Here is a 25,625-nt window from a genome sequence, read left to right as displayed (position 1 = left end):
TTTCAAGCAGAATTTGATTTTTGGAAAGAGGAAAAAGTTGCAAGGAGTGAGATCTGGGGAATATGGTGGCTCTCAGACCTGAGGAATGCTGTGCCTAGACAAAAACTGTTGCACAACCTGTGCTGAATGAGTAGGTGTGTTGTCATGGTGCAAATGCCACTCATCGGACGCATGCAATTACGGACTTTTCCAATGAATAGCATCCCACAAATGCCGCAAAACGTCAAGGTAGTACTCCAAATTTACTGGTCTGACAAGGTGGAGTATACTCATGATGAACAATCCCCTTGTAGTCAAAGAAAATGGTCAACAGTGTCTTTACATTGCTTCAGTCTCGGAGGGTTTGGGGTTTTCCACTGTGAAGACTGAGCCTTTGTTTCGGGATCATAACAGTAAACCCACGATCCATCGCCTGTTATGACAGTTTACATCATTCTTGACACAATCAAGGAGATCTTATGCAACTGAAACCTGACTATATTTTTGGTCAGTTAAAAGCAGTTTTAGCACAAACTTGGCAGACACACATCTCATACCCAAATGTTCAGTGACAATGGACTGAACTAAACCATAGCTGATAACTCATGGATGGTGATTCAACGATTTCCCCTCACAGTTGATTGCACATCTGCAATGCTTTTTTCAGTTCTGCTGCTTGCGGGTCTCCCACAACGTTTGTCACTATCAACATTTTTTTCAGCCATTTTGGAAACATTTGAACCACTCGTACACTTCTGTGCAGCTCATACACTTTCTGCAACTTTGCGTAGGTCTCTGAGTAGATATCACCAAGCTTTTGGCAAAATTTAATGCAGATTTTCTGCTCAACTCTCTCTGTCATGATCAATGCAACAATCACACGCTACACACGTTCCTTCCAGGCACTGCTGTAAACAGCAGAAGTGAGCTAGAACGTTAAGACTTAGTGCACATGCACAACAGAGTTCAAGATCAATCTGTGCAGAGTGAAGCCAAGCAGCTTCCCTCTGCATGTTTTAGCTTCGTTACTATGGCAACAGTCCAGCCACTTATTGATCAAACCATGTATAATTTACATCAATGTATAACTGATCTCTGACTTCTCTCAAAGTATTTTACTTATTATTATCATTCTATGGTTAAAGCAGCGAGCTTGTAGAATCATTAGCACATCAGACACAATGCTTAGTGGTGTTTCATCATTCTTCCAGGGTGGATAAAATAAATACTAGTTGAGCACTGGGACTGATGTAACTAACTATCCCCTGCTCTGAAAATTGCTAGCCCTATGCCAAAATTTGAAATCATTATCATTTTAATATGGGTATCGATAAACATATGTGTAGTGTTTTTGATATTTTTAATTATTTCATTACTGATGTTGAATATTGCTTATGTAACACCATCTCATCACCATCAGCTGTCCATTTATCTGAGAGGTTAATATTTCCAGAATGCACAACATGGCTGACATTCTTTAAAGTAAATAATCTATGATATGGTTATGTACCAACTAAATCACAGAAGTTATAAAATTATTTATCACCCGATAGAGACGATATATTGAAAGCTTCACAAAGATTACACAATAACAGCAGCACTAATGATCTTACCCTTTGCAAGGACCTCCTCGAGGATCTTGGAATGTCGTAGTCCTAGTGTTGTGATCCACAAAGTAACGGACATTTTCAGTTGTATAACGCATCTCCCAGCCTTCAGGTAACGGATCTTCTTGAAGAGTTCTGCTAAGATATAAACATGACAATGAAATGAGACAGGGGTTCATTCAAGAAAAAGTAAATAGGTAATATTAAGTAAGAGGGAACAAAAATAGAATTTTATTATTCTTCTCCATTTTATAATATTTTTCTGCGACAGAATACCTAATAATTTCTGAACAATCTTAGAAATATGAGATAATTTAGATTAATGTTGACTCAATAAAATGTTATTTTTAGTCAGAGATTCCCTTATGCAAAGACAATTTTTAAAAAATAAAATAAAATAAATCCTCATTATGATGGTGATAAATTACATCATGCCTTATGATTTAATCCTTTTGATATCAACCAACCTGGGACTGCCTTTGGTCCTTTAATATAAAGTTACTGTTTTAAAGTGATCAACATTAAAAACCTAGTAAAATTTTATTCTAATTACCTTCCAAACATCAGCTTATTAAGGACAAGTTATTTTACAAAATTCTTTGTTATTTTCATAATTAATTGAAACAAAGGCAGTGTATTTTGACAGAAATATAATAAAAGTGTTAATAAACTCTTATTAATATGTCTCATATTTAGTGAAGAACCAATTCTAGGTAGCAAATATGTAAGATTTACCCTTGTGTTCTTGGGTCTTCCCATTGAGTTGTTCGATTTTTGTGATTAACAAAATAAACTCTTCCATTTGCATCAACTCTCTTCTCTGTAAAAATTCACACAAAATATTGTTAGCAACTGTGAACAGTAACAAACATCTAACAATTATAGTCAAAATAAAACTGTGCTAAACAAATTTGTGTTCAAAGAAAACTACCTATAACCATTCTCATAATGACTTTTCTATCCTTAACATAAAAAATATTGATTTCTACACAGACAAATTCCAGAGGAATTAAGGTTTATTACAGTCTAATGAATTAACCTTAATATATAATTGATACTTATTTTATTGACATGGTGAAAAAAAAAATCAACCTAACAAATACAGGAACTGAACTCCTAACATCTAGTATCCTCAGTTATAACAATAGCTAATTTATAGTGCTTCTTAAACAAAACCTATCCAATGTATTTCACCTATTATACGTAAAATCTCTAAACTACGTATAGCATGAAGCACAGATTAATGTGATAGGTCATAGACACAAGATTTTGTTACAGTCACTCTGTCATTCTATATCACTTCTGATAAATTAGTTTAAGTGTATTTTTGGCGATATACCAAAACTAAACCTTATTCTTCTCAATGGTTTAATATTTTATCCAATAAATTATGCTGGCTTAAACGGACATTGTGCAATAATTATTTTAGCTGTGATCATTATTCGTTAAAACTATCATTTCCACTAGTCAAAATCATCTGCATTATTGCTTCAACTGTCTGTACTTCCCCTGTTAGCAAAAGTCTCCTGCACAAGATCTCTCTATATCTTGCAGTAATTAGGTCATGCCAAATGTAAGAATTATTGCTCTCATATTAGTTGTTACCACTTCCTACCAAAATTTTATTTCTCTAATGAAATGTACTTTGATCTTGTATATTAGAATAGCATATAAAGGTTTTTAAACTGCAACTTGAACACACTCAAACACTTAGGTACAGCCATGACATTCCTCATTCTATCTTGTATGAAATCACATCACAATATATAACCTGCTTTCAATGGCAGAGCAGCAATAGATCCACCAAACATTTACCAGCAAGATGAAAAGAATACTAGAATGTGGTGATGGTAGTGGTGGTACTGCTGCTGCTTCTGTTGGTGATGGAACTGATGTTGATGCTGCCAGTGATAATGATGCATCTCACAATATACATATACATTACAAACACACACATCATACATTAGAAACACATGAAATATTGTTGGTAATATATGAGAACAATGAAAATGAATTGAATACAGACCCCATCCCTGAGGCAATGCATCCTGTGTATCTGCTTCAGTTGCTAGCATTTGATTCTGTGGATAAAGAAACCGCTGTTGTAGGTGTTCCATGCTTCTGTTGTTTCGCCACTGTTGCCATTGCTGCCAGTTCAGAACCATATCCATGCTAGGTTTCTGCCATGTTGTCGTGCGAGTGTTGTGGTCAACATAATATACTCGGTTACGGCTGTCCACTCGACGTTCCCATCTTTAATAGGAAAGATTAACAAGGGTATTTAAATTCAATGACTTTATCATGATTGATATTCATCATCAACACAAAATTTGTGAGTATGATAAAAAAAAAATTAAGAAGTTTAAGATAACCATCTAAGTATGGCAATGAATGTACACTATCAATAGGCCAGTTGTTGCGGTATTTGTCCTGAGATAACATCTCTTATGGACATGCTGTGTTAAAAACACAATGAATATCAGAGGAAGGCAAAAACACAATGAATATCAGAGGAAGGCAAAAACTCAACCAGCCAGTCACACGCTTAGAAGAGAAAGAAAAAGTGAATAAAACATTTACTTATGTTGAGAATAGCCATTCGACTGAATAGAAATCTGATATATGCAATTGGGGCAATATTAAATTAAAACAGTTGTCTATGTATCATACTTAATGTATATACAGGTGATAGGCCAGTGACTGCAGTATTTATCCCGAAATAACATTTCCTATGGACATGCTGTGTTAAAAACATGTTATCTTAGGACAAATACTGCAGTAACTGGCCTATCACTAGTGTATATATATATATTAACAATGTACACATATATGGTCATTTTAATTTAATACTGCCTCAATGGCATATACTGGATTAAAAAGTTTATAGTTACCTGACTATCACAAAAACCACTGTATTCCATAATCAAAGTGTTAACATATATAATCATTCAAACTCGTAAAATTTTACTTTTTATTTATCAATTCCCAAGGCCAGGAAACTTTTAGTAACTTTATAAACCTCATGGTAAAGCATTAACAATGGGGCTTGTGCTTGCTCATTATAAAATAGGTACTGGTCAATAATATTAAACTTCTTGAGAAAGATTACTTACTTTTATCCTGCTTGAAATATTTATTTGTTAATGTATGATGCCGTAAATTTCTAGCTTCAGATTGAAACCAGTCTTAAAATCATATTATTGGGCAATGAAATTATTATTCCACTGAAAATTTGATCGTTTAGAAAGCTCTTTATGGAAATAATAGGATGCCCACTTTCGTTTTGTCAAACTATAGCTGGTATCATTTTCTTTAATGGCTGCAGAACAACTTGTTTTCTTTTGCTGGTGTCATGCTACAAGTCTTTTTTTTTCTTTTTTTTTTATGTTATTAAGGATATTACTATGGTACAATTAAGAAATATTTTGTGTTATTGTTGTAGTTAATTTTTCTATCAATGTTCAAGAGAAGATTGCAATTGCATCAGATTATTTAAAATTTGTTTTTGTTATTCATACCATTTATTTTCATGCTTTTCTTTATAAGAGGGCAGCGACAACGCAAAATCCACAAGAAAAAGTAATTCTGAATTACACCAAAACATTTCCTCAATGACAAACTGACCACAGCACAGGGCCAGAGGAAGTGTTCTCAGCAGTTGCCAAATGAAGCAATACTTTGCCAGAGCAGAATCATCGCCCTATTGTGAAAAATCACCTTCATTATAAATAACTCATGGTAGTAACTTGTGGAGGTACAATGGCCCGGTGGTTAGGGCAGCGGACCCGCAGTTGTAGGATCGCAGTTTCAATTCCCAGACCGGACATTGTGAGTGTTTATTGAGTGAAAACACCTAAAGCTCCACGAGGCTCCAGCAGGGGGTGGTGGTGAACCCTGCTGTATTCTTTCACCACAACTTTCTCTCACTCTTTTTTCCTGTTTCTGTTGTACCTGTATTTCAAAGGGCCAGCCTTGCCACACACTGTGTCACGCTGAATCTCCCCGAGAACTACGTTAAGGGTACACGTGTTTGTGGAGTGTTCAGCCACTTGCACATTAATAAATGAGCTGCAACGTCACTGGTGCCAAGCTGTATCGGCCTTTGCCTTTCCCTTGGCGTGGAGAGAGGAGGCTGGTATGCGTAGGCGACTGCTGGTCTTCCATAAACAACCTTGCCCAGACTTGTGCCTCAGAGTGTAACTTTCTAGGTGCAATCCCATGGTCATTCATGACCAAAGGGGGTCACAACAAGTAATTTATTTATAATGAATATATAAACCTACTTGCCAAATAACTTTCAGTGCTCCACTAATGTCTGCTGATACTTTGGTATTCACAGTGCCCTAGAGAATGCTATCATCTAAGCCGAGAAAACTGCTCTACCAAGAAAGAACTAGTATGGTCAGGTTTTGAGGATGTCTTAAAATATGTATAAGGCCAAATATCTAATGCTTTTGCTTAGTACAAAAAGTATTAATCAAACAAAAGCAAAATTAATTTAAAAATCCACATCCACCAAACATAGTGAAGATAATTAAATATCTTATACGAAGGAGCAAGGGAGATAAATATTAGAGAAAACTATTCCCTAAATCATTTTTTCTTTGTTTTTTTTTGTTTTGTAACTAATCTGGTTGCCACATCATTCAAAATGATCTCCTCAAATAAAGTAGGTCCTGAGACAGAATGTAATGTACTTCCAGATCAAAATGCTACTTCAAATCACATCAGGGTTAGCATCTAATTTTATGGAACAAACTTTTGAATGAAACGAGTCAATGGATAGAATACAAGCTTTTGAAAACTAAATGTACTAATACTTCCTTGTCACCTTCACTTTAAGCAAACTGTGAACTAGTGACTGACACAATCTTCCATTTCCTTGAACTCAAATATCATAGATGCATGTAACAACAAAAAGAAGAAAAATTTGAAATACTGACCCATGTGGAAGAGGTCTTTCCCATGTAGTAGTTCGAGTGTTGTGGTCCACATAATAAACACGACCCTGAGGATCAAATCTCATCTGCCAACTAGAAATTGAGAACAAAAAATTTAGAAAGGAAAATATAATTACCATTTTATTATATTTCTTCAAATATAAACATAAAAAGGCTGTAACAAACAGAAATAACAAGTTAATCAACTCTTTATTGAATAACAAAATCCCTACTGTTAAGCATTGTATCTCCAGTTTTTGAAAATAAATCTCTCTAAATAGTCTTACTACATGTGGAACACCAAATATTCTAAGCAAGAAGATTAATTTTACAAAACTGAGTTTAAAAGTTTGCTCCACACACACACACACACACACACTCACACAGAACTATCACTTTAAATCCTTCTGAATAATTACACTTCAATTTGACTTTAGTATATTTCTGTCTCAGTTACCTGCAATTACAACACTTAGTACAAATCCTTATAAATTATCTTTAGTTCTGACCAAAGACAAAATTATTCCAATTCTGGCAAGATCAATCTATCTGGGAAAGCAAGACAAGCAGTATCTAACAACACTAGAATTATAAATATCAATAATAAAATTATGAAATTACTAATAATCATCTGTTTGGTTTATGTATTTCCCAATGCTAGAATGGGTTACATAAATACATACCACTCCTCAGATGGAGGCCATTTCTTTTACTAACTCGTACTTACTTTGCAAGATTTTTTTTATTATGCATATCTTTGCAAGTGTAGAGCTAATGGCTGATTTGTTAAAAGGGAACAACAACTTCACCAAAAGTTCAGCACACTTTCATGCTCAGTGCAGCAGAATGTAAACACACACACACACACACACACATATATATATATATATATATATATGTATATATATATATATATACACACACACACACACACACACACACAAAATATGGGGGTTTAGTTCACAGGTGATCCAAACGACTAGGTACATTAGGTAAGTTCTGTAACGGATTACTAGGGCTCCAAGGTTATAGCCAAGATGGCAGTTATGGAGCCATTGTACATTTCCAATATAGCAGATATATAATTGTTAAAGGGGACAATAAACATTAAGGCAAGCAAACATCTCAAGTCATATACATTATTATCATTGGAAAAAATTCAAAGTCTTACAGCTGTTTCTGGGATATCCTATAGACATATATATAAATTATCATCATCACCATCATTTAATATTCGTTGTCCCTGCTGGCATAGGTTGGATGGTTTGACTCCAGTCTCATTCGGTATGGTTTCTACAGCTGGATGCCATTCCTAACGCCAACCACACAGAATCAGGTGTGAGAGGCAAATACAGACTTATTATCCCCATATGATTACAGCCGTTTCATAATTTCCTCCATGCAGCATCATTAACTTCAACACACATGTACATACACATATTACATGCATAGATGCATCTGCATATACACACATTCAGCATTATATAATACAATTGTATATTCACATACAGATGCAAAATGGAGAAAACTACTCTTCAGCTCACATATACACATATATAAATGCGTGTGTGTATACAAATACACAGGCATGATGGATTTTGTACCATTTCCATCAACTAAATTTACTGACAAGCTGTTGATCAACCTAAGGCTACAATAGAAGACTCTTGCTCAAGGTGACAATTTCCATTTCAATATAAAAATGCTAATTTAATGCATGGAGGTCAGTATATAATTCAGTAAAAAGCTTTTCTTTAGGCTTTTATTTATGTGAATAAGCACAATAACCACTGCCTTTCCAAGTTCAAGGTTTATACTAATATATGAAGTGATTAATAAAACAGGTCATAAACTCAGCTTTGAACTGAACTAAATGTAAGCACCATAAAAATCAGAAATTAAATTTCTTCTATTAAGTACAATTACAGAGAGAAAATATGCATGTATGTACGTGTGCTACATTGCATGTAATAAATGAATTAAGAGGTGAGTGAACAAAATGTAATCATCACCATCATTGTTTTGTCGTCTACTTCTCTATGCTTGTATGGGTCACATGAGACTACATTAAGACTGATGCCCTTCTTGTCACCAACCAACAGATTATATGGAGAGATATAATTGTATTATTTTTGGATCTAAATGGCCAAGCAATTACCGTAACCTTGAGTTTTGTGGGTAACAGTTTTTAAACTTGAAAAAAATGTTATACATGAAATCTGAGGGCCTTGAATAATTTATGCTTTTCGGCTTTTATTTACGTGATAAACACAATAGTAATGTACGAGACATTATATATGCGTGATTACATACAAAATACAAATGTGCATTTACAATGTTGTATACATAAGTGTTTGTGTATATGTCTGTGTATATACAACATACTTCCTTTATTCATATATTATTTATGCATACAAAAACATGGATACACACATTTATATGCATGAGTGGCACATTGATATGGAGCATCTTGATATACATAACTTCAGATAAAATAAGAGAAAATTATTTTTAAAAAATAGAGTATAATTAAAAAATAGAGTATAATTAAAAAATATAGCATAATTAAAAAATATAGGATAATCTAAAAATATAGGACAATTAAAAAATATAGGATAATTAAAAAATATAGGATAATTAAAAAATATAGCATAATTAAAAAATATAGAATAATTAAAAAATATGGTATAATTAAAAATATAGGATAATTACCCAATTGGTAAAGGATCCTGGGGCTGCTGCAGTTGTTGTGCTTGTGCCTGAACCTGTGCTTGAGTAGGAGGAGTTTGAGATGAGGCTTGCTGAGAAGCATAATTTGGGACAGTTCCACAAGCTCCGTCAGATGTGACATGGGCTGGTACTGCAACAGCTGCAACTCCTGCAGAGGCGCCACCAGTGGATCCACCAACGGCACCAGCTGTTGCACCGCTAGTCATATGAGATGAACTCGATGCAAGCGGAGACACTGGACTTGGAGCCACACCGTTCTGAAGCTGAATGCCTTTTGGTGAGTGCCCTCCTTCAGCACCTCGTCCACTAGATGTTGATGCTCCAGCGCTACTACTGCCAGACGGTGTGGATGAATCTACAATAGATCGAGTGAAATGATACTAACAACAAAAGAACAAACATTATGATAAAGTAATTCTGTTTTACACATGAGATACATTCCACAATACATGCTTTGTTTGCTTGGTTCATGCTTTTTTTCATTTTATCTTTTCCACTTGAGAGGAAAACAAAATTCATAAAACAGATGAGAGAAATGAGTCACATTTTTATTGTGACCAATTCACTTTCTGGTTCTTAGCCTCAGATTTTCAGTTAAATCCACATTCTAGCACCAAATCTATTTACCTACTCTACTGTGATACATTTCAGACACGTGATAAAACTCTGTGTCAGTTATAAAATAATCGCTCACAAATTTTCAACCAAAAATTAACATCTCTTTCAGTCATTTCAACATTTTTATTATTTCTTTAATAGTAATTTTATTATTCATGAAAAAAGTATGTCAACCATTTTTAAATTAAATTTTTACACAAACTAATTAATAAGAGAACCTCAACACAGTCACATGTGCTGCTAGTAATAACGACAAAATCTCCCCCAAATTATACCCAACCATTTTAGAAAAGGATGGTCACAATGGATAATGTAGACTTGGATATATTAAAAAAGGAAAATATTTGAAATAAAGCTAAACATATATCATTCCTCTTTCCATTAGCACAATTTTTCCCCCATTCCTATTTTTAATACTGACATATCATGGAGAATTCTATAACTGAGTGTATGCATATAAACTGCTGTTTAATCCCAGGTCAGCTTTTACTGAGCAAACTTATGATCAAAGGTAGCTCAGTCCTAAGTATTCCATTTTCTTTTCATACACAGTATATCAAGTGAAGATAGTGTTTTATTTAATTTAGGCAGTATTAAATAATTGAAAATAATTAACTAGCAAAGAAATAAAAAGACAATATTAGTAAATACTTAATGTTATTTTCATCTTTTCTTTTTTCATCGAAAAGAAGAGACAACTCCAGACATTTTTGTTCTATGTTTAAGAGATGAGGAAGTATGTACGTTATTTACATTATTTACAATTGACAGATATTTGTCCTCATCTTGTTTGTTGTTAACATGTTTCGGCTGATTCAGGTGTCTTGGGGAAATTTCGAACCTGGGTTCTCATTTCTAAGGTATTTTTTGATGTTGTTGTTATTATTACTATTATTATTATTATTTTCATTATTCAGGTCACTGCCTGGAACCAAACTCGGAATTTGGGGTTAGTAGCCCACGCTCTTAACCTCTACGCCATATGCCCATAGGCATATGAGATGAAGACTGGAGGGTATATCAGCCGAAACGTTGTGTTAACAACAAACAAGATGAGGACAAATATCTGTCGATTGTAAATAATGTAAATAATGAACTCCAGACATGTCTAGAACTTATCCCAACCTCTACAGTGAAACATAACCTTTCCTGTATTTACTAAAGCAGTTAGGAAAGAATCTTTGAGTATATGTACAAGACTTTAAACTGGTTGTGAAGGCACATGGCCTAGTGGCTAGAGTGTTGCACTCACAATTGCAAAATCATGGTTTTGATTCCTGGACTGGAGGTGTGTTATGTTCCTTAGCAAACAGTTTCATGTTGTTCAATGGTCATTTCAACATTTAACATGGTACACCGTGCACCTCCACTGGTAATGTCATTTGATCACCAGAAACAAATCATCTGAACAAGTTGTTCAGCAAGAAGTTATGGAATCCTCATTTACTGTTTACAACAAGAGGCATCATCACATTGATTGGCAAAAAAAGTAGAACTGTTTAGAGTATGAATAATTCAGAGATACTGACTACATGAAAAACAATAGCTAGGATAGTGTTTACATATTTAATACAAGGGACATAAAAGAAAGAGAAAAAAAAGATTAGGATTATATTAACTCTTTAGCCTTTAAACCAGCTATATCCAGCCCAAAATAGTTTTACCTCTTTTACATTCAAGCTGACTAGATCCAGCTTCTCACACCTATTCTACAATGACAGTCTAAAGATAAACAACCACATCAATGAAACCTTGAAACTAAAAATTAAATGCATAATTAATTCAAAACAATGATAAATAAGCATTACATTGGACAAAGTAATTTGAATGCTAAAAGATTAAAACATTAAGAGGGTACATTCTAACTTCTAGATAAAATAAATTTGTTTCTTTTAAGCACGATTCCAGTAGGAGTTGCAATTCTTAGAACTATTCCTAAACTCAGATACTTTATTGACTGTAATAGTAATAATTTCTTTGTTATCTGCAACCAATGAATCCATTTTTTAAGATGTTGATTTAAAAGAAACCTAACTGCTATTTCTACCATGCAAACCACCGTATACAGGGACCTTCATTTGATTACATATATAAACTGGGTTTTTTTTTTTGTAGCTGGATACTTTTCTTAAGACAAATCAATCACTCATATAAATCAGGGATATGTGACAACCTATGTTTTTGATGAAAGCAAGTAATATGCTGTTTGTTATGCAGGGTCGCTACAGTCACAAAACAGCTGCTTTATTTCAATAGTGATAAACACTCATGCATAGGGAAAGGAACAAGGGAGGAAGAGAGTTATTAAAATGATTTCTATATTTGTATTTACTTAATACTTCCTTGTTTGATTTCCTGTGAAAAACTTTGGGAAACTAGTTTTTCCAACCAAGTATGTTATATCAATGCATCAAGGTGACAAAACCATAACCCTTAAATTAATATAGTGTTTTCAACCTTGGTTACTGTAGGTCAATCATAAACAATATGGGGATCTTACAACCATACACTCTTTCATTGAATGGTTGTATAAAGAGGAGAGATGTAAACTTCAGGAGAAGCAATATTACATAGAAACACTAGCAACAGGACTGCATATGGATTAGGAGCTAAGCCTAGACACATCTGTCATGTCATGGTTGGACAAACTCAAGGCAGAATCATATGGGGAGAGAGAGAAAGATTGGTACAACTTCTATAACTATTTCTGAAAAAGGGAGAAAGACCAAAATCAACTTTCACACAATTTTTAATTTGAATTCATATGGTTCATTGTGAAAATTAACACTTCACCAAATACAGTACCATTTCAAAAAAAGATAATTGAATAAACACAAACTCCTGTTTTAACCATCATGGCCATTTCACAGCTACTCACAGTGGTGGGTCAGTACTAAAAATACTTCTGCCATCCTACCTATAACCATAAATACAAGTCAAGCTCCTAATGATTCTTTTACATAGTTGGTTAGATCTAGGTAATTTTAAAGAATGGTTGAAAAAGCTAAAATCCCTGAAATAGAAACAGTTCAAAGAGATACATACATTATACAGTTGACTCGGTTAAAAGATAAGATAAACAGTATGATGAAATAATGAAAAATAAGTAAAAGTTAAACATAGATTTACAACATAAAAAAAACATGCAAGCAAGTACAAACTGCAACTTAATGAAAATAATTAATAATAATAATAATAATTGTGTACAGTGCTCATTTGTGTAAGTGTTGTATAATTATATTTATATACAGACATACACATATTGATGTGTGTACATGTATACACACACATATATATACAATTGCATATGTACACACACACAGAGTAAATAAATGTGAATGGATCTTGTGTCAGCTTCATTTATAAGTATTCTTGTTTGATCAGTTTAGCTACATAATTATTGTAATTATTGACCAAATATTCCACAGACACATGTAACCTTAACAATCTTCAAGAGAATCAAAATCATAAGCTATCATAATCTACAGTCTATCTGGTTAACTTCCTCAACATTTCCATCTTCCCAAGTTCACTAACAAAGTTCTAGTCAAGCCAAGGTTATTGTAGAGACTCTTGCCTAACAACTAAGCAGTTGTGCTAAAGAAAAACCTAAACCTGTAGGCCTAGTCTTGCTCAATGAAGCAAAAAACAATGTGGGCCTATACAGAGATGATGGGCTTATAACTTTCTTATAGCCTAAACAGTTTGATGTCATCAGGAAACAAAAATAATTATATTGATAGAATTTGGGCTATGTATTGACAGTCAACATAAACTATAGAATGATAAATTTCCATATGCTTAAACCAAACTTGAAACAATACAAAATCATTAAGAAACATAACGTCATTCCATCCTTTAGCCATATACAATGTAATTACTGACCAAACAACAAACATAACAATAACTTTCAGCAAGAAGTACGAGTATATTGTTCCTTGACAAAGTTACATTTACCATGCAACTGACAACAGAGAACTATGAGCCTTAACCAATATCAGGAAGGAATTAAAGAATTCCCAACAATAACTAGCAACTGACCCAGAAATACCATTAAGAGGCATGCATTAAGTTATAATCCATCATATATATCATTATATAAATGTTAATGGTGCAAAACATTTTCTCTCAGGTCAGAAAATATTTCCAAAACAACTGAAAATTTTGTCAACTGTTCAGTAACAATATAAATGTAAATAAAAGCTGCATGCAAAATATTTGAACTGTGAATGTAAAATTACTGTAAGCAAAAGAATTCATGTGTAATAGCAAAAATATAGAGTTTTACACTAATTGATAAATACAAAGAATACTTCATGATAATAGTCAGCTCACGCATAAGAGGATATTCTGTTCAATGAAGACAGAAAACACTAGAGACTTTCAGAATATATTCAGGGATCAACAGATATAGGAGAAATTACTATTATTACATCATCAACAGAGCATCAGAATTTAAGAATGTATCTTACCAAGCTACTGTTGCTATACACAAAAGAAAGAATTTACTTCAGTCAGAAGTTAGAACATACCTTCATAATGCATTATGAATAGTAAATGATGAATATTCGAAAAGGCAGCTATTGAAATTTAAAAGAATAGTTGCTTCTTCTCAATATGCTGATGTGTACAGTAACCAACATACTGACTAAATGGAAACATTTCACATATCCCATTCCATTTATGAGACATATAATAATATAAACATACACACACACACACTACAAACACAGGAGCTCTTGTTTCCTTGTGGCTGAATAAATCCTGTGTTCAAGGGGTGGCTAAAGGTCTATGACAACGAAGATTGGATATTTCTTCCTGTTTTCCTTGCTTGGAGAAAAAAGAATGCTGTTGCTGTGGTTACACACACACAGGTACATGCATATGTCATTAAACACACTTACACACAGTGAGTATATTACACACCCGGATGTTCATACAATGTGTATCACCACCACCACCACCATCACCGTTGTTGTCATTATTCTAATGCCTACTTTTCCATGTTTGCATGTGTCAAATGAGATATACAAGTGTTATACACATGTATGTACAAGGTCTCTCAACAAAGAAACAAAACTTAATTTACACACATTGGCACATGCACGCACACACGGACACACAAATGGTAAGTGTAATGATCATATGTAAGAGATGAGAGCACTCAATGCTAGTTTGGTAGAATTTATTAGAGATAATATAATTTGCAGGATACACTATTAATCATTTTATAGAATTATCTCATAGTTGCTCTTCAGATACAAAACAATATCATATGTATGCCTACACTAATTGTATTGCCATCTTTTTACAAGACATAAACAAACCAACAACAGTTGTCCAATGGTAAGAGAGAAACCCAAACACATAAGGGGGAGTGTATGTGCACACATACATACACACGTGTACATGAACAAACATGTGACCTCAGTCAGTTTCAGTAACTCTACTTATAGTAGTTAAGCCATCAGAGACAGATAATTTGAAGGTATACAGTGTACACGTCATATAAACCAAACTAACCTGAATAAAACTCTCACACATAAACATACATATAAACAAACCCCTTTCAACATCAGACATATCTACACGCATGCCAACATAAGATATACCTCCAAAAATAAATGAACACATCTTCATCATTATACTAAACCTTAAACACAATAAACACTCTGGCCTCTAGTACATAATCCACAAATACACATAAACATACATTCACATGCACATACATACATGTGTGCACACACAAGCCAACATCTAAAAGTCTCACACACACACACACACACACACACACACACACATATCTTCATACACATATTCTGACTTCAAGTTTTGGCATAAGGCCAGTAATTTGGGAGGAGAGAGTAAGTCAATTACATCAACCCCAAGACTTCAAAAGGATGAAAAGCAAAGTCGACCTCAGTGGAATTTGAATTCAGAACATGAAGACAAACGAAATGCTGCTAAGCATTTTGTCCTAACATCCTCGTTTAATGACCAATAGCCTGAATTGTGTGATAACAAAAACATCATCTTTAACCTTCTTCTTTCTAAGTTTACTAGAATATAACTGAACAGGACATCTCATAGAAATAACCACTTACACACTCACATACCACTTGACATATAAACCCGTGAAACATAAAACCCACCTTTTGAGCATTGAGCCTCGCAGAAGCAATGTGACCAATGCTGGTATCGTGAAACTAGCAACCATGCTGGTGGTACATAAAAAGTACCTTTTGAGTGCAGGGCCTCACAGAGGCATGGACAAATGGCCAAGACTTTTGGCAATATGCTGTGCTTGAGAAGGAAGATCTATCAAGCCAAGTGAAATCTAGTCGTGGAAGATATTGGTGCCATGCAACTGACATATAAAAGCACCCATTACACTCTTGGAGTGGTTGACATTAGGAAGGGCATTCAGCTGTAGAAACACTGCCAAATCAAATTGGAATTTGGTGCAGTCCCGTCCAACTCATGCAAGCATGGAGAATGGATGCCAAATTATGTTGATGATGATACTACCAAACTTACATCATAAACTCATTATCTCCACAAAGCAAAAAACTAAATATACACATACACACACTAACCTCTCTCATTAATTATATACTACATACATGCACACAGCTACACATACCTAATAACACATACATACATACACACTCAGCCTAAACAAAAAAATTTTACCACCTAATAAATTACACACACCTACACACATATGCAGTGACATGACTAAACACCCAAATATTCTTATATATATCCACACAAAACATGCACATTGTATGAATATAGTGTATGTGTGTGATTTAAGATTGCAATCATGCCAAGAACACCTATACATGCACACACATATACATACCATAATAGTACAGGTTAGAAACTCAACAACATATTTTAACCAAAACCAACCACCTGCTTAGCACTGTGTGCACCAGTGCTCCACAACCAGTATGCCATGGTGCACTGGTGTACCAGAAGATGATGCCAGGTATGTGACAATGTAACTTGAACATAACTTTCCCCTCACCCATACTTTTAGTTATATTTTTAGTTCAGGTGTACCACCAGATTTCAAAAAGAATATAAGTGTACCACAAGTGAGAAAAGGTTGTGGAGCACTAGTCTACATACCATCTCAGCATCCACCACAAACACGCAATGTGTGTGGAAGCAATGATGCTCAGCTATATTGAGCAAACTAAAAATGTCAATAAGTGTACACTGCCCTTGATGGTACTGAATTTGGCCAGTCTTACAAGAATGGCCCACTGAAGAGAAGTGAGCTTATCTATAGGGTTAATTACTAATAAACATATCCACTTCACCCAAAATGTATCAAATATCCATCTGAACTATGCTCCTCTTAACACCATATTGATAACGCCCCCCCCACACACACACACACATAAACAGTGTTCACATGTTGGTGCATATGTGTAGTTGCGTGTCAAAGTAACAAAATGAATAGAAAGGTGTGTGAATCAGAGAGGGTAGGGAAGGAAAGGGTGGGTTGTGGGAGGCAGCTATTGTGTCAAATAAGAGAAGGAGAGAGCAGAGGCAGATAGGAGCGGAATTCTGGCATAGAAAGTATGGGGAGTGCTGATTAGGTAAATGGACAGAGTGTGTGTATGTGTGTGTCTTGTCAGTGGATCACACATCCAAAAAAGAAGCACACTCTAAAAGTTAAGAGCAGTAAGGTATTTACATGAAGTTAAATATATGTCTGGTCATAGAATAACCAACAGGCTCGCATCCATAAAGTGCTTAGCTTTATATATATATATATATATATACTTTATTTTAAGCAGCAGAAAATTCAACAAAATCTGTTACTCTGAGTTTCTCGTTGCCGTTCATCAGACAGTTTTTGCAAAAACTGTCTGATGAACGGCAACGAGAAACTCAGAGTAACAGATTTTGTTGAATTTTCTGCTGCTTAAAATAAAGCATATTACTCTACCACTGGTATTTGAGTACTCTTTTTTCCACCTTGTTTCACATTTATGTGTTTACTCCGGTAAATATATATATATATATATGTGGAGGCGCAATGGCCCAGTGGTTAGGGCAGCGGATTCGCGGTTGTAGGATCACGGTTTCGGTTCTCAGACTGGGCTTTGTTGGTGTTTATTGAGCGAAAACACCTAAATCCCCACAAGGCTCCGCCAGGGGGAGGGGGGGGGCGATCTCTGCTGTACTCTTTCGCCACAACTTTTTCTCACTCTTTCTTCTGTTGGCCTGCTCGCTTAGCCAGCAGGGTGGCTTCACTTGACGGCTAAAACAATGCAAAGCGCATTGTGACCAGCGATGTATAGCAACATCTGATAGCCTGGTCGGTCACGGTGATCACGGTGATATATATATATATATATAAACTTATTGTTGACAAGGGGTATGTGGCATTCAATTATGAATAAATAAAAAAAAAAGGACCTCACCAGTGAGTGAAAAATGCGTAAACACACAAGAGATAAGTATAGGACAAAATACCAAAACACACACACACAAACACACAGAGAGGGAGAAAGAGACAGAACGCTAGTGAACTTATAGCTAGAGAAGCTCTGCTTGACTCTGAAAGTGAGAGGTGAGAGATGTGGCACTTGGAGACAGAGGTGCAACAGAAAGACTCCTTAATGTAAAAAGTGTGGCGGTTATTTCTGATGAGGGTGGTGGTGTTAGAAAGAAAACAACACATGTTAATAAAGGGTAAATAGCAGGGAAGATATGAGAGGGAAATATGATGTAGGGGAGGAAGAACTGTAAATGAAGAAGATGTGTTAGTTGTTGGCATGATTTAACCCATTAGCATTCAAATTAACCTTCAGCATGCTAATATAATGCTTATTTATTTACACTGTTTTTAATTAATCATGCATTATCTCGCAGCTTCGAAATTTTGATGATGTGATTGTATATTTTTAAAATAACCTTGTAGGCTAGATGTGAGAAGCCAGATCTAGCCAGTTTGAATATAAAATATGTAGAATATTTGGGCTGGATATCAATGTCAAATATTTTAAATCCTTCTTTGTCCCCATTAATGGGGGTGGCCGGATTACCTCACTCTTACAGCAACCACTCTCATGCCAGCTTGCCTGGTTTGGGGCATCCTCCTTCCTCAACCCAACCCTCTCAATCTCCTCCCCCACCTGTCCCCTCCACATTTTCTTTGGCCAACTTCACTTTAGGATGGATATAGCCAGTTTATATACTAAAGGGTTAAAATAGAAAGAGGTGAAAGAGGGGAGAAATGGAATGTGATGATTTGGGTCAGAGACATTAGAAAAATAAGGGATGATACACTGGAGGGGCAGGTTGGAAGCACAGTAACAAGAGTAAGGATGGCATGTAAAATTTCAGGGAGCTATTATCTCTGCTGGTAACAATGAGATTGCCTATTTGAAACAAGGGCTGCTTGCATAAAGCATGACATTACATGGGGGCAACATACCTGCACTTGAGATGAATACCAAGGACATGTGAAAATTAAAATGCAAATAAAGTGAGCATGCTGTGATAGGAGTGCAATATTAACTAAAGTTAAAGTGGGGAGCAGGGAGCTGTAGAGGAGTACAAGGGTCTGCATTGGTAAGGACATGTGACAAATAGGGATGATGACAGATGACCCCAAGGAATATGAGCAGGTGGAATCTACTGAAGAGGAAAACCAGAGAAGAAATGACAAAGAATGCTGAACCTCAAGAAGGAGATGACAAAGAAACAAAAGTGGCAAAATACACACACAGACATAAATATATCGTTATAAATGTATATATGTGAACATGTGTATGCACTTAGAGTACAAATGAGACAAAAATAGAAACTATAGTACAGTGAAAACAAAACTTGTCCAACTCATACAAGGATGGAAAAGCAGATGCAAAATGGTGTTAAAACACACACACACATGGTGGCAGTTGATTGATTTTCCAATCCAATCAAACAATTGAAGCAGTACTCCCATTGGTTTTTCACATTGCTGGTACTATCTGTCAGTTATAACTCCTTATAGAAAGGTCATCATTTAGGGGTAGGACAGAGTGTAATTTAAAGTGACAATTCTGCCAATCTACTATTTAAGACTGGTATTATTATTTTTTAACCCTCAAAAGCAAAAATGACCTCAGAACACAAAGTCAGAACAAATAGAGCCACACATAAAAGTACACACACATTTATATAGAAAGACATATACATCTGTGTGTGTGTGTGTGTGTGTATAGATAGATAGAGAGAGAGAGGGGGGAGATAGATAGATAAATATATATATAAAGAGAGAGATGCACACTGTAAAATGGTTGGTGTTAGGGAAACACCAACTGTAAAAACCATGCCAAAAGAGAGTGGAGCTTGGTGCAGTCCTCTGGCTTGCCAGCTCCTGTCAAACCTTGCAACACATATCGAGTGCAGAGTGCACTAGTTAACCAGCTGGAAGAGGTGTCCAGGGAACAGCCGTATTTAGGTGGCATTAGACACTACTTATCAGTATATTTCATAGAGATTATCTCAACTAGCTAGTTTGTTATATATATATGTATGTATGTATGTATATATATATATATATATAATATATATATATATATATATATATATATATACACACGCGCACACACGTTAATGTCCTGTTGTTTGTATTTGTAACTGTGTACCATTTCTCTGTTTCTTTTCATCCTTATTTTCATATACATTCGCTTGCTTTCTTCCAAAGAGTCTAGTGCTCTTAGCTCAGATTTTCTCGGGGCCGGTCAGATTGGAGCAGTCTCAAGTATAACCGGACAAAACTTCAAAGACAATCAGAAACTCGACTGAGGATAGGAAGCTCCAAATGACCCGTCCTTGTTTTTTCCTATCCTTTTTTGTATTGTCTAACAGTCCGGACGTTTTGTTGTCACCTGTTACTTTTTTGTTTTCTTTATATATATTTACTCTTTTACTCTTCTATTTGTTTCAGTCATTTGATTGCAGCCATGCTGGAGCACCACCTTTTAGTCGAGCAAATCGACCCCAGGACTTATTCTTCAGAAGCCTAGTACTTATTCTATCGGTCTCTTTTGCCGAACCACCAAGTTATGGGAATGTAAACACACCACCATCAGCTGTCAAGCAATGTTAGGGGGACAAACACAGACACACACATATATATACATATATACAACGGGCTTCTTTCAGTTTACACCTACCAAATCCACTCACAAGGCTTTGATCAGCCGAGACTATAGTAGAAGACACTTGCCCAAGGTGAACCCAGAACCATGTGGTTGGTAAGCAAGCTACTTACCACACAGCCACTCCTGCACCTTACTTATATATATATATGGTTGTGAGTGTTTACATGTGTGTGTATATTTATATTTAGTACAAATGCTTCTGTAGATATGTTTCTATGTATGTACTTTGTTTATTTGAGACTAATATGCTGAAAATTATATTGAGGTGTGGTTGATGTATGAGTAAAATTCTTGAAAGTTCAAATGTTTTCTTTCATGTACTTTGTGACCTTGTTGACTTCCTATAGACGTTTATTGTTGTACAACACAATTCCTTCCTATTAGTTAAACTTTCCTGTTTATGCATTCATCCATGAATTCCATAGAATCTTTAAATCACTAGTTAGCTTGTCCCCTACTTACATATCCATGTAACTACTTTGGTAAAAAAAAATCCTTTTCTATTTATTTGCATTTTCTATTTTTATTTATTTCTACATTATATTATTTTATCTCTTATTATTTTGCTTAAATTAAGGATGGTTAATTACTTAATTTCTATCAAGCACTTTAACTTAAGTGGCACAAGGCTGTTATGAAAAGAAAATTTTTTCTAGAATAATAGCAACACAATATGTCTTTACTGTTATGTTTAAATATTACTGACCAAATTGATGTAATTATTGTCTAGTTCTGGCATTAAACACACTGTGTGTGTGTGTGTGTGTGTGGTGTGTGTGTGTGTGTGTATATATATATATATTATATATATATATTATATATATATATATATATATATATAAGAGTGAATTTTGTATAGACATTTAGAGTTGAACTGCTGATGTAATGATGATGTTGCAGTGATCTGAACTAGCTTTATTTACACTGATTTGTGAATATATAATTTATTGTTTAATGTAGGGCTGTGGAGTCGGAGTCTCAGAGTCAGAAACAATTAAGGAGTAGTTGAAGTTGGGAGTCAGTAAAACTATGCCAACTCTGACTCACAATGTCTTTATTCTTTAATATAAACCAGTTATAACATATAGGCCTATTCAAAGTACAAGCGTATGCATGTGCCTTATGAGATATGCAGGCCACAATCACTTAATTATATAAAGAGGAGTCGGAGGTGCCAATAGTAATGGAGTCAGTGCCGATGTTTTTTTTTGTTTCAACTCCACAACCATGGTTTAATGCTGAGCATACATATTAATGCAAACATGTACACATAATTTCCTACATACTGAAATTAATGCTACATGAAACAGGTCATGTGGTTAAATTAATAAATATTCACCTCTCATACCTCCTGACTATGTTTATATTTATATATATATATATATATATATATATATATATATATATATATATATATGGCCCCTGGCCTTACCAGCTCTATTCAAACCATGCCATCATGAAAAACGGATACTAAATGATGATCACACACACATACAGATATATATATAGATATGCATATATACAAATGGACATGAAAATAACATGCAGTTCAGTGTTGAGAAGTTTCAAACACTCCACAATTGGCCCACAAACAGACTACAATCAGAATATACAGGACCAGACGGTAGTGCAATGTCAGAGTCAGTGCATGACCTGCGAATCTACATGAGTAATGATGCCACATTCAATGGGCATATTACACAAGATGGCAACATTGTGCAGAGGAGTAGCTGGATGATTCTGAGATCATTCAGACACCAGGAAAAAGGATACCATGTTACTCTTATGAAGAACTTTAATTCTCAGTCATCTGGATTACTGCTCCAAACTGTGGTCACCAGAAGATATCAAACTGGTGCCAGAACTTGAGGCAATCCAGCGCCACTATACAAAGAAGACTGACTTGGTGAAACAAATGAGTGACTGAGAGTGGCTAAAGGAATTGAATCTCTATTTCCTAGAGAGAAGGTGTGAAAGGCATGCAGTGAGATACATATAGATCTAGCTCTCAACTTAGGAATTGAGAGCTAAACCAATAGCACTGCATAATACCAAAAACCTGTTTTCTTCCTTTAGAATAAGGATCCAGTACTGTAACAGCCTGGGTTTCAAGGGTCCACAACTGTTCAACATTCTACCAAACAACCTCAGGGATTTAAGTGATGTAGATGGTGAAGTCGACAAAGAGTGTCTGGACAAATTTTTATCTGAGATATCCACATCACAGCAACTGGTACAAAGAATAGCAACTCTGTCCAACTCACTACATCACCAAAAATAGTACAGAAAAGAAAATCAAACACACTGAAAGGCAGTGCTCCAGCATGACCAAATAATATATATGGTATTAGGAAGAGCATCCAGCTGTAAAAATCCTGCCAAAACAGTCACAAAAGTCTGGTGCAGGCTTCAGCCTGGCCAGCTTTTGTGGTACCGTCCTACCCATGTTAGCATGGAACATGGACGTTAAATGATGATGATGATATACATGCATATATACATACATATATACATACATACGTACACACACATAAATATATATATATAAATATTAATGCATATATTTGTATAAGTGTGTGCGTGTGTGTGTGTGTGATTGGAGGTACAGTAGAGTGCATTCATTTGAAGCTGTTGCTTTCAGAAATGAAATAGTAACACACACATAAATACATATACAGGCATACATGTACATATAAAAATGTGCATATATATCATCATTATCATCCTCAACAGTTAACACCCATATTCCATGCTGGCATGGGTTGGACAGTTTGACAGGGTCCGATGGATCCAAGAACTACTTCATGATCCAGAGTCTGTATTTGCATGGTTTCTATGGCTGGATGTTCTTCCTAATGCCAACCATGCTAGAATGCAGTAAATGGGTCATTAAGATTTAAGTCAGTTCTTATTCAGAACCATTGCATTTTTAGATGGATCAGGGGACCATGTATTGCACTGGTTTCATTTTAGGTTTGCTGTCTGCAACACGATATCCTTCTTAACAACAACCACTGTAAAGAGTGTACTGGGTACATGTTATTGTGGCACCAGCCCCAGAGAGGCTGTCATATCCTTGACAAGACCTTTTGACCCGACCTTGTTTCTGCTTGTTCACCAGCCACTTAAAAGAGTGTGCATAATCAACATTATTCTAGCCTGTAGAGTTTGGGGAGTTCATTCAAGAAGAATTTTGCAACAAAGTGCTTATGTTAATGATTCACCAGTATTCCCCTCTTTTCCTTTATCTCACTTTCTCTGAATCTATTTTACTATTCTAAAGAAAGACCAAGAAAAGGAGAAAGAAATATTAAAGAGAGACTGAAGAATGCAGAAAAACAGAGCTTTATGCCGCACAAATGTATTTTCTAATTTTTCTGTTACTGATGCAACAACTCTTTTCTAACTTTTATGCTTTTTACTCCTACCACTCCCTTTTAACTTTCTGTTTTTCTCCATCTCCTGTCCTTGAACATAGTAGAGTGTGGCTTAAAGACACATTTGGCAGCTATATTTCAAATGTTATAAAAATATTCCCTGAAAGCTGTAAGGTGGAAAATAATAATATATCTGTTTCGTGGTTTTGTTTTGCACAATCTAAATAGGAACAAAATAACAGCTATTTCACATTTTTATATACAGATACACAAACACATATATACATGCATACACACACTCACATACATATTCATATTCTAAAGAGAAACAAAATATTAACAATGCAGTTTTAAAACTGCTTTAAAATAGATTTTTAAAAAGCAATTCTAAAGATTTCTAGAATCAGGTTTGTATGTGCACATGTAAATATGGGTATTAGAAATATTTTAAGCTGTTACTAAAAATAAGTTTTTAAATATTACCAAATTTAATGCCCATCATTATAAATATTGATTGACTTTGGACTGATCAGGTACATAAAAACACCTGATCAGTCCAAAAACATCTGCACATAAAAACACCAGATGGTTTACATTAGAGACAATAGAATCTCTCCACAATTGATGGTAATGGCTCTGGTTCATTCAAATCCAGTATAAAATTTCTAATTTCAAAAAGTAAAATAAAGTTGTTAAATCCATTTAAACTTCATTAGGAAAGAGCAAATATGTTAATCTGGTGAATTATCAGCAATAAACCATTATGAAATGCATAAATGTTAAAAGAATCAGCTACAGAATAATCATGTTAGAAAACATTAACATCCAAACTAGACATATTTATAATTTATTTAGACATCATTGTACAAGGATGATAAACACAGAACAATTAAAATGCCCAACAAATCAAATAAACTAAACCTGAAAAAAGAAAAAGAAATTGATATAACTTCAACTAAATTCAATAATTTATTATCATGTTCCATCACAATGAAAGGTAAGGCAAATTCACACAGAGAATGTTTATGAAACATACAATATATATATATATATATATCCATTCTTAATTTGCTGCAAATTTAATAACGTAATGATCAGAGGTGGTTGGGAGGGAAAAAACACTTAACCATTACCAATTTCAAATAAACTGAATTGGAAATTTTAAAATGTAGCCAACAATCTAGAATATGACATATT

General features: G+C 34.8%; 1 protein-coding gene across 3 annotated transcripts in view; it reads right to left on the bottom strand.

Annotated features, from left to right (window-relative positions):
- The window catches only part of LOC115212903 (E3 ubiquitin-protein ligase Su(dx)), a 165,329-nt gene that overhangs the window by 17,622 nt on the left and 122,082 nt on the right, over window positions 1-25,625 (bottom strand). For 2 of the 3 annotated variants that reach the window (XM_029781717.2, XM_029781719.2), the window contains 5 exons: window positions 9,239-9,611; window positions 6,530-6,619; window positions 3,613-3,839; window positions 2,322-2,406; window positions 1,593-1,724 (listed from right to left, as the gene is read on the bottom strand). In XM_029781717.2, coding sequence (XP_029637577.1) covers window positions 1,593-1,724; window positions 2,322-2,406; window positions 3,613-3,839; window positions 6,530-6,619; window positions 9,239-9,611 — 907 coding nt within the window. The remainder of the gene's footprint in view (window positions 1-1,592; window positions 1,725-2,321; window positions 2,407-3,612; window positions 3,840-6,529; window positions 6,620-9,238; window positions 9,612-25,625) is intronic. The other variant, XM_029781718.2, reaches the window with a different exon arrangement.

This window comes from Octopus sinensis, linkage group LG6 (assembly GCF_006345805.1).
Source record: "Octopus sinensis linkage group LG6, ASM634580v1, whole genome shotgun sequence".
NCBI lineage: Eukaryota > Metazoa > Mollusca > Cephalopoda > Octopoda > Octopodidae > Octopus > Octopus sinensis.
Note: the sequence above shows the minus strand (reverse complement) of the source record. Positions and strands in the feature narration are given on the sequence as shown.